This window comes from Ranitomeya variabilis, chromosome 2 (genome assembly GCF_051348905.1).
Source record: "Ranitomeya variabilis isolate aRanVar5 chromosome 2, aRanVar5.hap1, whole genome shotgun sequence".
NCBI lineage: Eukaryota > Metazoa > Chordata > Amphibia > Anura > Dendrobatidae > Ranitomeya > Ranitomeya variabilis.
The window spans coordinates 1112818248-1112831706 of record NC_135233.1 but is presented as its reverse complement, the minus strand read 5'-3'; the positions used below and the strand labels follow the sequence as shown (position 1 = coordinate 1112831706).

Sequence of the window (13459 nt, the reverse complement as noted above, 5' to 3'; positions counted from 1 at the left end):
GGGTATTGCTTCAACCAAAGAGCAGTGGTTCCTTCTTTTAATTTAATCATGACAGGGGGAATGGGCAGCCGACCCATATCAGATTTTCCCCTTGCCCAAACGGTGTCTGGTACCTGACTCTTTTCCCTGTCCTCAGACATTCTGGTGTCAGGCATTACCTTCACCACTCTTGCCATATACACCATTTGTGAAATATTACACAAGTGTTTATATAAATCAGACACTAATGTCCAAATACTATTTCTACCCGTATTTGATTGGGTAGAGTACCTCTTAAGAAAACTAAATTTGATTCACAGAATATGTTACCAACAGAAAATTGTACATATGAAAATATATATAATTACGAAAGATACTGAGTCATAAAATGGGAGAGCACAATGCCATAGGCCACAGCAAAGCACAAGCTTATTTTAAGAAGGTAGTAGCCCTATGTAAATCCATAACTAACAGTTCCAAATATAAAAAGAAGGGATTTGAAATATACCAAATATCAATACCAGTTCCTTGCGATAAGGTATAAGAAGTGGAAAAGACAAATAAACAGTGACTATGGTTTGAGCCAATATAATGAATGGCTAAAAACCTATATATCATATGAAGACAACCTAGAAATACACGGTAACTATACCACCTTGTGTAAGGAAACTACTAAACTGGCAAATGAATGGACTTAAGTGTAACTATAATTGGGCATGATTTACCTGTGGTATAATGTGCACGTGGAAGACCCTGGCGTCCCTCTGCCCCAAGTGTTTATATGAAAGGGGACTTGTGACTGTAATACCCTCAGGAGAGTACTGTATGGTGGCCTAGCCAGCACTCAACTCTGCTCCCAGCAAATCCATAGGGGTATTGTCACTAACAATAAGTTTGTAAGCACCTCTTGGCTGTCTCGTGATTCTAGTCTTATTTGTTTAGTCATAGGGGCTTCAGTCGCTTGTCCCTCTACACTCACGTATTCCACAGTCTCGTCAGTAATCATGTCTGGCATTATCAAGTCTTTGTGTACCACAGTTCCGGCTGCCCCAGTGTCAATCAAGAATTCTGTCTTTCTCCCTCCCGGCATTGGTATGGTGGTCATCAAGGAAGGACCAGGTCCGGAGGGGACAAGAACAGGGCACACATTTGTCATTGGGTTGTCAGTTTCCTAGTCTGAAGGTGAAGGAAGTGGTAAATTGGTCTGAGTGTCCATTTTCTCCACAATTCCAGCACTTTACTGTTTCTAAGTCCTTAGGTCCCTTACTACGTCTACTGTTTTCCTTTGTAGTCCAGCATACATGACACGTCGTCTTGTCCTAGTTTGTTCAACTCTTTAGCGACTTTCAGGAGATCTTTTGGATCTACATTTCTCCATTCAGGTCTGGCTCTCTGTATTGCGTCTCGTAACTCTTTGGTCATACCGTCAATAAATGTATTTACCAATACTTTAACATTGAGTGGGTTTATGGGACTGTACCCCATGTCTGCCCATTTCAGCTGTAACCGTCCAAAGTACGTATTAGTACGTCACCTGCTTTTGTGGTAATACTTCTGTATCTGTCTTACCCTACCTGATGTGGTTGGTTCTCTGGTGGTGGGAATGACTAGATGACCGGTTGGGGGTAACATGACATGCTGGTCTACAGCTCCTTCCCAAAAGGATTACTGTCAGCCTACTCCCAAAAGTTAATGTCCCCACTATCCACCAACCACAATCCTGTGTCAGCTTCTTATGTCACTACATGTGATCTTGTCTGGACAGGATTCAGTGTAATTCTCTTAGGTCGGGTTGCAGCACAGATCATACAAGTCCATCTGTCTTGTCTGGGTCTCTGGTTATACAAAGGTATAACGGTAGCAGTAATGTGTCAGTCATAGTCGGACTTTTAAGCATCAAAACATTCATAATACACCTTACTTTCATCCTGCTGCACTCTCTCAGACGCCATTTATTCACTTGCTATTTTCCTCCTTTGTCTGTGCCTTTTTGAACAACCAAACATCCACTCACTGGCATTTTTGCCTTTTTCAATCTCGGTTCTCACATCTTTCACTGCTTCCTTTTTCCAATCTATACAGCGGTTTTTGGATCCCATTGGGGGTCCTGACTGCACACAGAATAAGTTGCCCATGGCTTCAACTTATCCGCTCAACAACACCGAGCAGGTTCCCTACCTACCACTCGGTGGCACCGAGCAGGTGCACTACCTACCACTCGGTGGACTTAAAAGATTTTACCGAGCAGGTTCACTACCTACCACTCGGTAAATCAGCTGGCTAGCACAGCTCCATGGACGGCAAGGTTACACCACCTAATGCCGTAGCCTGACTGTAGCAGGTTACACCACCTATACTACATCAGCCGTGCAGTTGGTTACCTCCTCTGTTGATCCTCAATTTGCTATATCAGTCATTCAACTTGAAGCAGTTGAATCTTTTTCCAATCTTTTCAATCACTTACAAGTTTTCCTCTAAAATAGGCACAGTTCTTTTTCACTTTCAGTTTCATACAGTACTTATTGCTTTAAACACAAATCTCTCAGCGTGTACCAAACCAAGGACAGAGAAACTTAGAATGCAATACACGGCCCCCCTTCCTCTGGCCCACAGCGCAAAGGGGAGAAATCTCAAGCAAGTCGCGCAGGGGTCCGCTTCCCTCCTTCCATCTGGTACACTGCACAGATAAGAGCTTGGTGTCTTCTACACAGAAACGGATTGCAGCAGTTTTCAGACTTAATCTCTACAAAACATTCAAACATTCATCCTCTAGGAATTAAAAAACAGTTTCTCTATACGGGCAAATCACTGCATACCTTGAATAAGCTGATTCTGACCACGTCCGGCCAAACCACATATAGACATACATAGAAACCATATATAACACAGGTTTCACTGAATCTCAGATGTAAATTAAATGTACATTAAAAACATCCACAACTCATTCATCCTGGACCCTCAACAACAGTTAGATAAATAATGATACTTATGTGATGACTCATTCATACATGCTCATTCAGGGATTGTTTCTTCTTTTTTTCTCCTTTCACTTTTCAGTTGATTTTTACAAGAAGAAAATCCCTTATCTCAATCACTCCACCTAATTCAGCTCAAACTGAGTTGAATAATGTCTTCTGTCTTAGGTGTTAGGACCACACCTAACGGAACCCCTCATCAATCAGGGATTTATCTATTTATACTCATTTCTCACCTCTCATCTCATTCAGAGGTTTCTCATTGACATACATACAAGGCTCACACAGCCTGCCTATTTTGCACTTTGGAATTAACACAACTCTATATAAATAAAACTGCAGCAGTGTCCACTGACACTCTGAAAACACTTTAAGGCCAAACAACAAAACCCACGGCCTTATACAAAATACAGCTTCATATAATGTACTGCCAATCCAAAATAACCAAAATAACAACACTGCACAGAGCCTGTCCCAGCTCTGCATTACACACACTAAACAAATACACAACCAATTAGGATATTGACAAATAATACAGATAACAATTATCACAATTATCATCTTATTACTCTATTATTCAACTCTCATACGGACATAAACACAGACAAAAACACAAAACTCACTGGTGATGTGGATTCTTTGAACCGTGTTTACAGCCTTTTACCCAGAGGTATGGAGAAATCCGGAAGAGATTGCAGGTGCAAACCAGATTGTAAGAATAACATTTCTCACCTTGCTGCAGCTGTTGTTTGCATGTCCAATCTCTCAGGAAGCTCCCACATACGGATTCCGAATAGGCGGCTGGTTACACGGCCCCCGTTCGGGCGCCAAACTGTCGTAGCTGTTTTTGTTTTGACCCAATGTCAGCTGACAGATCACCAGTGAGACCCAAATCAAGTAGTTACGCCCGCCATTTTACAAGCGCTTGGAGGCAAAAGACACCTCACACATATCCTGTGAGCAAGTCACTTTTATCTGATATATTAAAACCCAGGCAATGCTTTATACCATTTACACAAAATGCATTTGGATGTAACTCATGTAGCCCCCACCATCACCCAGGGTCATACTGACCTTTATTCCTCACAACGTACCAAAAACATGTTGTGACTGACTATTGAGAACATACATGATAAGAAGTGTAGTCTCCTTGAAGGGGAGACCATCAGACTACTGCGTTAACAGATTCTAGTAATTCTAGCAATTAAAGGCAAGAGGCACTTAAAGGCAAACTATTAACCCTTCTATAACATGGGAGATTATACAGTATACACTGGAGGATTCTGGGTGATGAGCGGAGACTGCAGGGAGATTATACAGTATACACTGGAGGATTCTGGGTGGTGAGCGGAGAGGAGACTGCTGGGAGATTATACAGTATACACTGGAGGATTCTGGGTGATGACAGGAGAGGAGACTGCTGGGAGATTATACAGTATACACTGGAGGATTCTGGGTGATTAGCGGAGAGGAGACTGCTGGGAGATTATACAGTATACACTGGAGGACTCTGGGTGATGTCAGTCTCATTGGTTGTCAGGTTCTTCTCAGGTGTCAGGACGTCGCTCTCTATTTCTCCATGGAGGAGTGGGATTATATAGAAGGACACTGGGAGCAGTATAAGGACGTTGTGGTGGAGGAGCATGGGCCTCTTGTATCACCAGGTAAGAGGAGACTTGAGTTATTTCTGTGGTCGCCACTGGCAGATATAATACAGCCTCACTACTGTCCCAGGCCGTGCATAAATGTGTTTGCAATTGCCCGTTAGTATAATTATTATTTGGTTGGAACATGAATTCGCCCGTGTCTGAATGTACACTGATGATCATGGAAGCAAAGCAGGTTTACTTTGGGATGTGGTCTGGAAGTCCTGCGGTCTCTTTCGTGTTACCTCTCGTGACTGATGAGAACATCTTAGACACAGTTACTGGGGAAGCAAGAACCATTGGAGGATCCCATATTCTGCATCTTCTCTTCCCCCTGATAATTGGGGTATTTGCCCCTAATGTGCTTTGGATTCCATAGCATTTCTTCTAGAGCCTTCAACCTGGATCAGAGGAGGGATATGGATGGACCTTTACATTTAAAGTTGGAATTGTAAAAAATCATGAAATCTGTTTTTATTTCTAACAGAAAATGCAAGTGATCGTCCTGAAGGAAAAGTCGTGTTATCTCTAGAATTTAATGTTAAAGATGAAGATATCATGAGTCAGTCCTCAGGGGAAAACCTCATTACCCCTAATGTACATCGAGAACATCTTGTTAAATATAAGAGAAGTCACACGAGAGACAAGTTGTATTCATGTTCAGAATGTGGTAAATGTTTTTCACAAAAATCTACCCTTGTTAATCATGAGAGAATTCACAAAGGAAAAAGGCCATTCTCATGTTCAGAATGTGGAAAATGTTTTATAAGTAAATCTGATTTTGTTAGACATGAGAGAATTCACACAGGAGAGAAGCCGTACTCATGTTCAGAATGTGGAAAATGTTTTTCACTCAAAGTTATTCTTATTAATCATGAGAGAATTCACACAGGAGTGAAGCCGTTTTCATGTTCAGAATGTGGAAAAGGTTTTAATTGTAAATCAGATCTTGTTAACCATGAACGAATTCACACAGGAGAGAAGCCATATTTATGTTCAGAATGTGGGAAATGTTTTTCAGGCAAAAATCTTCTTACTAAACATAAGAGAATTCACACAGTAGAGAAGCCGTTTTCATGTTCAGAATGTGGAAAATGTTTTAAAGGTAAATCATATCTTGGTAAACATGAGAGAATTCACAAAGGAAAAAGGCAGTTTTCATGTTCAGAATGTGGGAAATGTTTTATTTTAAAATCATATCTTGTTGCACATCAGAGAATTCACACAGGAGAGAAGCCGTATTCATGTTCAGTATGCCAGAAACATTTTGCACATAAAACACATCTTAATATACATGAGAAAATTCACACAGGAGTAAAGCCGCATGCTTGTTCAGAATGTGGGAAATGTTTTCGAAGGAAATCAGCTCTTAATAAGCATAAAAGTGTTCACACAGGAGAGAAGCTGTATTCATGTTCGGAATGTGGGAAATGGTATAATACAAAATCAAATGTTTTAGCTCATAAGATAACTCACACAGGAGTGAAGCCGTATTCATGTTCAGAATGTGGGAAATGTTTTGCAGCAAAATCAAGTCTTACTGTACATGAGAGAATTCACACAGGAGAGAGGCCTTATTCATGTTCTGTATGTCAGAAAGGTTTTATAGATAAATCACGTCTTATTGTACATGAGAGGGGTCACACAGGAAAGAAGCCGTATTCATGTTCAGAATGTGGAAAATTCTTTATGCAGAGATCAAGTCTTATTACTCATGTGAAAACTCACACAGAAGAAAAGCCGTATTCATGCTCAGAATGTGGAAAATGTTTTAATACTGAAGCTCTGCTAAGTTCTCATCAAAGAAATCACACTGGAGAAAATCCAGTTACATGTAACAAATGTGGGATCTCTTTTATATATGAATCAAGTCTTCTCAGACATCAGAAAATTCATGTTCAGAGTGTGGACAATGTTTCTTTAAACGAATCCTTTCAGGTTAAACACCAGAGAAGTTACACAGTAGAGAAGCCGTACTCATGCTCCGAATGTGGAAAATGCTTTATTAGAAAAGACAAACTTCATAGTCATCAGAGAAGTCGCACACAGGGGGGGAGCTGTTTAATATGAAACATTGTTACAAATATTTACAACATTTTTTCCAGTTTTACGCAGAGTATATACAGTACAGACCAAAAGTTTGGACACACCTTCTCATTTAAAGATTTTTCTGTATTTTCATGACTATGAAAATTGTACATTCACACTGAAGGCATCAAAATTATGAATTAACACATGTGGAATGGTTTTCACTTCACAGGTGTGCCCTGTCAGGTTTAATAAGTGGGATTTCTTGCCTTATAAATGGGGTTGGAACCATCAGTTGTGTTGTGCAGAAGTCTGGTGGATACACAGCCGATAGTCCTACTGAATAGACTGTTAGAATTTGTATAATGGCAAGAAAAAAGCAGCTAAGTAAAGAAAAACGAGTGGCCATCATTACTTTAAGAAATGAAGGTCAGTCAGTACGAAAAATTGGGAACACTTTGAAAGTGTTCCCAAGTGCATTTGCAAAAACCAGCAAGCGCTACAAAGAAACTGGCTCGCATGAGGACTGCCCCAGGAAAGGAAGACCAAGAGTCATCTCTGCTTCTGAGGATAAGTTTATCCGAGTCACCAGCCTCAGAAATCGCAGGTTAACAGCAGCTCAGATTAGAGACCAGGTCAATGCCACACAGAGTTCTATCAGCAGACACATCTTTACAACAACTGTTAAGAGGAGACTTTGTGCAGCAGGCCTTCATGGTAAAATAGCTGCTAGGAAACCACTGCTAAGGACAGGCAACAAGCAGAAGACACTTGTTTAGTTTGGGCTAAAGAACACAAGGAATGGACTGATGAGTCCAAATTTGAGATCTTTGGTTCCATCCGCCGTGTCTTTGTACGACTCAGAAAAGGTGAACGGATGGACTCTACATGCCTGGTTCCCACCGTGAAGCATGGAGGAGGAGGAGGTGTGATGGTGTGGGGGTGCTTTGCTGGTGACACTATTGGGGATTTATTCAAAATTGAAGGCATACTGAACCAGCATGGCTACCACAGCATCTTGCAGCGGCATGCTATTCCATTCGGTTTGCGTTTAGTTGGACCATCATTTATTTTTCAAGAAGACAGTGCCCCAATCACACCTCCAGGCTGTGTAAGGGCTATTTCACCAAGAAGGAGAGTGATGGGGTGCTACGCCAGATGACCTGGCCTCCACAGTCACCAGACCTGAACCCAATCGAGATGGTTTGGGGTGAGCTGGACCGCAGAGTGAAGGCAAAAGGGCCAACAAGTGCTAAGCATCTCTGGGAACTCCTTCAAGATTGTTGGAAGACCATTCCCGGTGACTACCTCTTGAAGCTCACCAAGAGAATGCCAAGAGTGTGCAAAGCAGTCATCAAAGCAAAAGGTGGCTACTGTGAAGAACCTAGAATATAAGACATAATTTCAGTTTCACACTTTTTTGTTAAGTATATAATTCCACATGTGGTAATTCATAGTTTTGATGCCTTCAGTGTGAATTTACAATTTTCAGTCATGAAAATACAGAAAAATCTTTAAATGAGAAAGTGTGTCCAAACTTTTGGTCTGTACTGTGTATATATATATATATATATATATATATATATATATATATAAAATTTTTTTTTTTGATAGTTACAATTATGTGTAGACATTCAAAGGAGTTTTCCACTAGCAGGACAACACCATCTCAATCTGAATGTTTGCTACCCCTATTAAAATAACATACCCACCTCCCGTGTCAGCCACATTCCAGCGGTGTCTGCGCTCTCTCCTGGGCTCAGGTGAGGTTGTTACGTCACATGAGCTCTGCGCCCAATCAGCGCCGGCTTCGCTGTACCCCACCTTCGGACATAAGTAAATAACAGGAAGTGATCGGTCAGCCGCAGCTCTCACTTCCTGTTGATTTAGTGATTCTCTAATACAGGGCGTCCCCTCGGTAATATGCCGTCCCCCAGTATGTATCGAGAACAGTATAGAACAGCTTGGCTTTCCATCAAAGGTTTCTCAAGTCTGCAGGCACTAAATGTAACGTGTCAATTTCTACAGAAAATCAATGACATCTGGACTATGAATTCCCTTATTAATTGTAACACCAATTATGTTGTATACTGTACAGTGCAATTCATGCAACCTTACATATGTGGGATGTACGAGCCGAAAACTGAAAAAAGAATATTGGAATCTCTACAAACGTTACCAGTAACAGGACACATTCGGGGGTAACCAGATATTTTCTGGTGACACATAATGGGAACATTCAAAGTCTCACAATCTTTGGAATTGAGTTAATCGTCCAGATAGAGGAGGAGACTGGTGGAAAAACTGTTACTGAGGAAGGCGTCCAGGATTAGGTTGGACACGAAGCGACCCATAGGAATGACTTCTAGAAATGATACTATGTGTAATTCCTGACGTGTATTGTTCTCTATGAGTTTGTCCGTGCTCCATATAGCACTTAGCACTGTATTAATTGCATTTTGTTACATTTATTCTTATAGTTTCTATGTCCACGTGGTTTTCCGTGGTACTCCTGACTGGTAGTTGTTACTTTAAATGGTATATCCCATGATGCCCTGATATTCTATGTGACTAAAGGAGCTCCACCAGAAATGCGTCAGGGTGAACCTTCCCACTCCCCATCGTGGATATTAGAACAATATTGTAATCATTATGGAATAAAGCATTGAAGACTTTCTCCATGTCTGCTGCAGTCTGTCTTCTTCCTGTGTAATTAGCTGAGTGTCCGTCCTCCTGACGGCTCTGTGATTAGTTTCCCCAGGGCTCGTTCAGACGAGTGCTCTATAGGTACGTGTGCTGTTCCTGTGCATCGTGAAGAGCCGGTGTGCCGGTGCATATGGCGGATTCTCCACATGAGCCAATGGTGTGACTCATAAACATTGTAGCGGCCATTATTCCTGTCCGATGTCTGGACCAGACGTGTATGTATTGTGGGAAGTTAGTCTCTATTGTGTCTTCTCAGTCTCCGTTTTATGCTCTAAATCGATCACGTAACATCTCTACACAGATCCCCCTACACATTTCTAAGTGCCTGAGAAACCTCATCATAGCCAGACACCTAAACAGATCAATGTGTAAATTCCAGGAAACCGTTGCTTGCTTTTTGGAATAAAGCCTTCTCTGATCAGGGGTGTATTTAACCCCCACTCGCATTCCGTTAAATCAGAATATTTTCCTAGACCCCCATGTGTGTTGTCTCTTAATTCTCCGATCTCATTCATCACAACACCTCTAATCCAGCCTTGGACATCAATTCCAGTGGGCCGGTAGCACCCGAAGTAAATTCATGCTATACAGGGACTGGACAACAACTACTCCCATCCGGACTACTTCAATTGATGTTTCCCAGAAACAGACAAATAAATCGGCCTCTTACGAGCAGAAAGGTGAGTAATTTTGTTCTTACATTTTATCTGCACCTTCCTGGTGATGCTTTCTGAGTCTGGGTGCGTTGTATGCCAAGTCCGGTCAGTTATGCTGTATAAGGCCTCTTTCACATGTCAGTGTCTCCGGTAAGTGTACTGACAGTTTTCTCATGTACCGGAGACACTGACACACGTAGACCTATTCAAATGAATGGGTCTATGCACATGTCTCCGTGTTTTCACGGACCGTGTGTCCGTGTTGAAAACACGGAGACATGTCCGTTATTCTCCGGCAGCACGTACAGAAATACGTCCTGTACACGTGCACACGGAGAACAGTGTGCACTCTCCTCCATGTGCACGTACCGCCCACAGGAGAGACAGCGCTACAGTAAGCGCAGTCCCCCCCGCTGTGGTGCTGATGGCGGCATTCATCTCTTCTCCCCGCAGGAGAGAAGAGATGAAAGATCAAGTTTTTTTTTCTTTTTTGTTAAAAATAAAGTTGCTGGGACCTGCCGCCTCCCATCCCCAGTGCGCCGCCCGGCCCCTTGCAGAAGAAATACTCACCCAGCTCCCGCATTGTCTCCACTCTCCTCTCAGCGCTGGCCCCTTCTCCTGTGTGAGCGGTCACGTGGGACCGCTCATTACATTGGAGAATATGCGCATATTCCTCACTGTAATGAGCGGTCCCATGTGACCGCTCACACAGGAGAAGGGGCCAGCGCTGAGAGGAGAGTGGAGACATCGCGGGAGCTGGGTATTTCTCCAAGCGGCCGGGCGGCGCACTGGGGGTGGGAGGCGGGGGTCACATGCAAACTTTAGTTTTCACAAAAAATAACAAAAACTTGATCTTTCATCTCTTCTCACCTGCACGGTCCGTGTGGTCCTCAGGCGGCACACGGATGCCGCTCGTGTGCCACACTGATGTGCCACGTGAGCACACGGATAACTCCGGTACCGATTTCTCCGGTACCGGAATTATCTGGACGTGTGAAAGAGGCCTAAAAGAGATTTCATGTGTGTGAGTGACGCTGTTCTCCAAGGAAATCACGGTGGTTTGCGTCTGTGTTATTTTAATTACACTAACATGTTTTGACTCGTGGTTGATGTGTAGAGTACGTAAAAGAATAGATGAAGGATTCCCGCCCCATAGAATACTGCATTAGTTATGATTAAAGGGTGGAATTTCCCTGTTATTCCTTGTGTGACTCAGACGGATTTATAGGGAAAGTGCCACGAATTATAATTTTGTATTAATAATTATTGATTATATGATCAATTTATTTTTATACAAGATTAAATGTACAACTTTAATAGTTTTTATTAATTTTTATTTCATCCACTGGGGCCTGCCATTTATGTTTGGGGGGTGTAAGTGTCTGAGCACAATTCTTACCTCCAATACTGCGCCCCCTGTGCATAAAGTCTGCGGTCACCATCCGACCACATCTATTGTATGGAGTCTGCTCTTCCTGCCTCCAGCAGTGGCCAGGGCAGTACCCCATTATATCACGCACATGTTCGCGTATGCGTGTGCCCAGACGGCGAGAAGTGAGTCCAATATATATTTTCGGGCAACCACACACTGCGTAATATACAACCTGTGTGGTGTTGCAGGTTATATGATGATCGATGGTGAAAGTCCTTCCACCATCAACTGAATCAAAAGTCGCAATGCGGCTAATATTGGAACATGAGATGCAGTTACCACATGGAAAACACCCCCTGGGTGGTCCACCAGAACCAAAATTAAATCCGCTGGATTTGGGAGCATAATGGCTGGACACTAATAGATCTTTTACATTTTTACTCCTGGCAGTCATTCAGGGATATTCATTGAGGCATTGAGAGAGCAATGGATCACCTTTGAGTATACCCCAATGTTTTTGAAGGCAACTCCTCATCGTGGTCCATTCCCCATTGTAGGTGGAGACAAATCGTACTGTGTCCTGTGTTTGCATCCCTTTTCTATTATTAAGATGACTTCTAGGGCACAGTAGTTCATCACATGATGTATACTCTTTTCTAATGCTTCTGTTACTATATCCCCTTGTTTGGAATCTGACCTTAAGATCCGCTGCTTGGGCCTCAAATTTAGTGGCTGAGGAGCAGATCCGCCTCATCCTAAGATGCTGACCAACCGGGATGGCTGTGATAGTACTATGTGGGTGACCCGAATCGGCATGCAACAGAGAGTTGACCGACGTGGATTTTCTGAAAACATCAGTCTGTAAATAAATCAGTCTCTGCAATTGTAACACTCGGTCTAATTGCTATGCATCAGGTATATAAGCATTCATGTGTAGGTAATAATCACCTTTTTTTGTCATGACGGCCGATTTGACTTTTGTCCTGTCATGTTGCACCTGGGTCACTGGTTGTATCCTTGGATGTAGTCACATTTTTTATTAATTGTTCTTTACTATATATGATATGTATGGTTTTAGGTGAAAATTGACTTTTCAATAAACGTATTTTGTTGTTACCATTTTGGCCAGTTTTTGACTCTTGTATCTCCGGTGTAGTATTGTTGTTATTGAGTCGCCCAATGTATGTAATTAACTGACGTTCATCTTTATATGCTTATTTCTGTATATTTTACAGCAACTAAAGTCAGTCTCAATATGGATTACAAAGCCCGAGAACAAACGTGGCTGACACAGCTAAAGGATGTGTTTTGTGACGATCCTGGTGCATCCCTGATGGGTAATGGCAGAGATAAGCAGGAAATATTTAGACAACTTAAAGATCATCTTAACAAGCGCCTAAGAATATGGTGGAACCGGGCATTTCTGAATAAATATCTGGAGAAAGGTCTTATACCCAGGGGACTCAGGGTGCAGGTGTTTCCCTCCTTTGAGGTAAATGATGCCATCTTTAGACAAAAATGGGAAGATCTGGCCACAGGGTGCTCTAGAGGTTTCATGGAACTCTTAGCTCAAAATAACCAGACGAATTTGAAAATCTTGGATAAGAACATTGAAGAACTTCAAATTAAATTAAAACAAGATCTGTCTAGTGAAACCTTAGCCCAGTTTAATGCAGAGTTGGAGAATGAATTTGTTAAATGGGAGAAGAGTATTTGTGAAAACAAGTCTAGGAAATTTCAAAGAGACATTAGTGACCAACAGTCTAATATGATCTATAGATGGAATAGGAGGGGCAACCGGTCAAGAGGATCCTCCCGTGCCAGATCTGCCTCCTCAGTTTCCATTGCATCCAGTGAGGAATCAAATAAAATACAGCCTAGGTTCTATGATGTGCACAATTCAGGCTTTAATCGTGAGAAAAATTTTGGGAAGCGTAAAAACCTTCAGAACAATCAACCAAACAAAAAAGATAAAAAAAACCCTTGAGGTAATTAACCTTTCTCATCATGTCCTCTCTGAGGATCAACTGGATGTGTTACAAAGGGGTTTAACATTTTCCCCCAGTAATAAATTTGATCTATTTATAGCCACTAAAG

At 42.0% G+C, this 13459-nt stretch overlaps 1 protein-coding gene across 2 annotated transcripts in view; it reads left to right on the top strand.

The window, feature by feature from the left end:
* The window catches only part of LOC143808886 (uncharacterized), a 266593-nt gene extending 258473 nt beyond the window's left edge, over positions 1-8120 (top strand). For both annotated transcript variants that reach the window (XM_077292056.1, XM_077292057.1), the window contains exons 7-8: positions 4495-4618; positions 5088-8120. In XM_077292056.1, coding sequence (XP_077148171.1) covers positions 4495-4618; positions 5088-6670 — 1707 coding nt within the window. In that variant the 3' untranslated portion in view covers positions 6671-8120. The remainder of the gene's footprint in view (positions 1-4494; positions 4619-5087) is intronic.
* The last annotated feature ends 5339 nt before the right edge of the window (positions 8121-13459 follow it).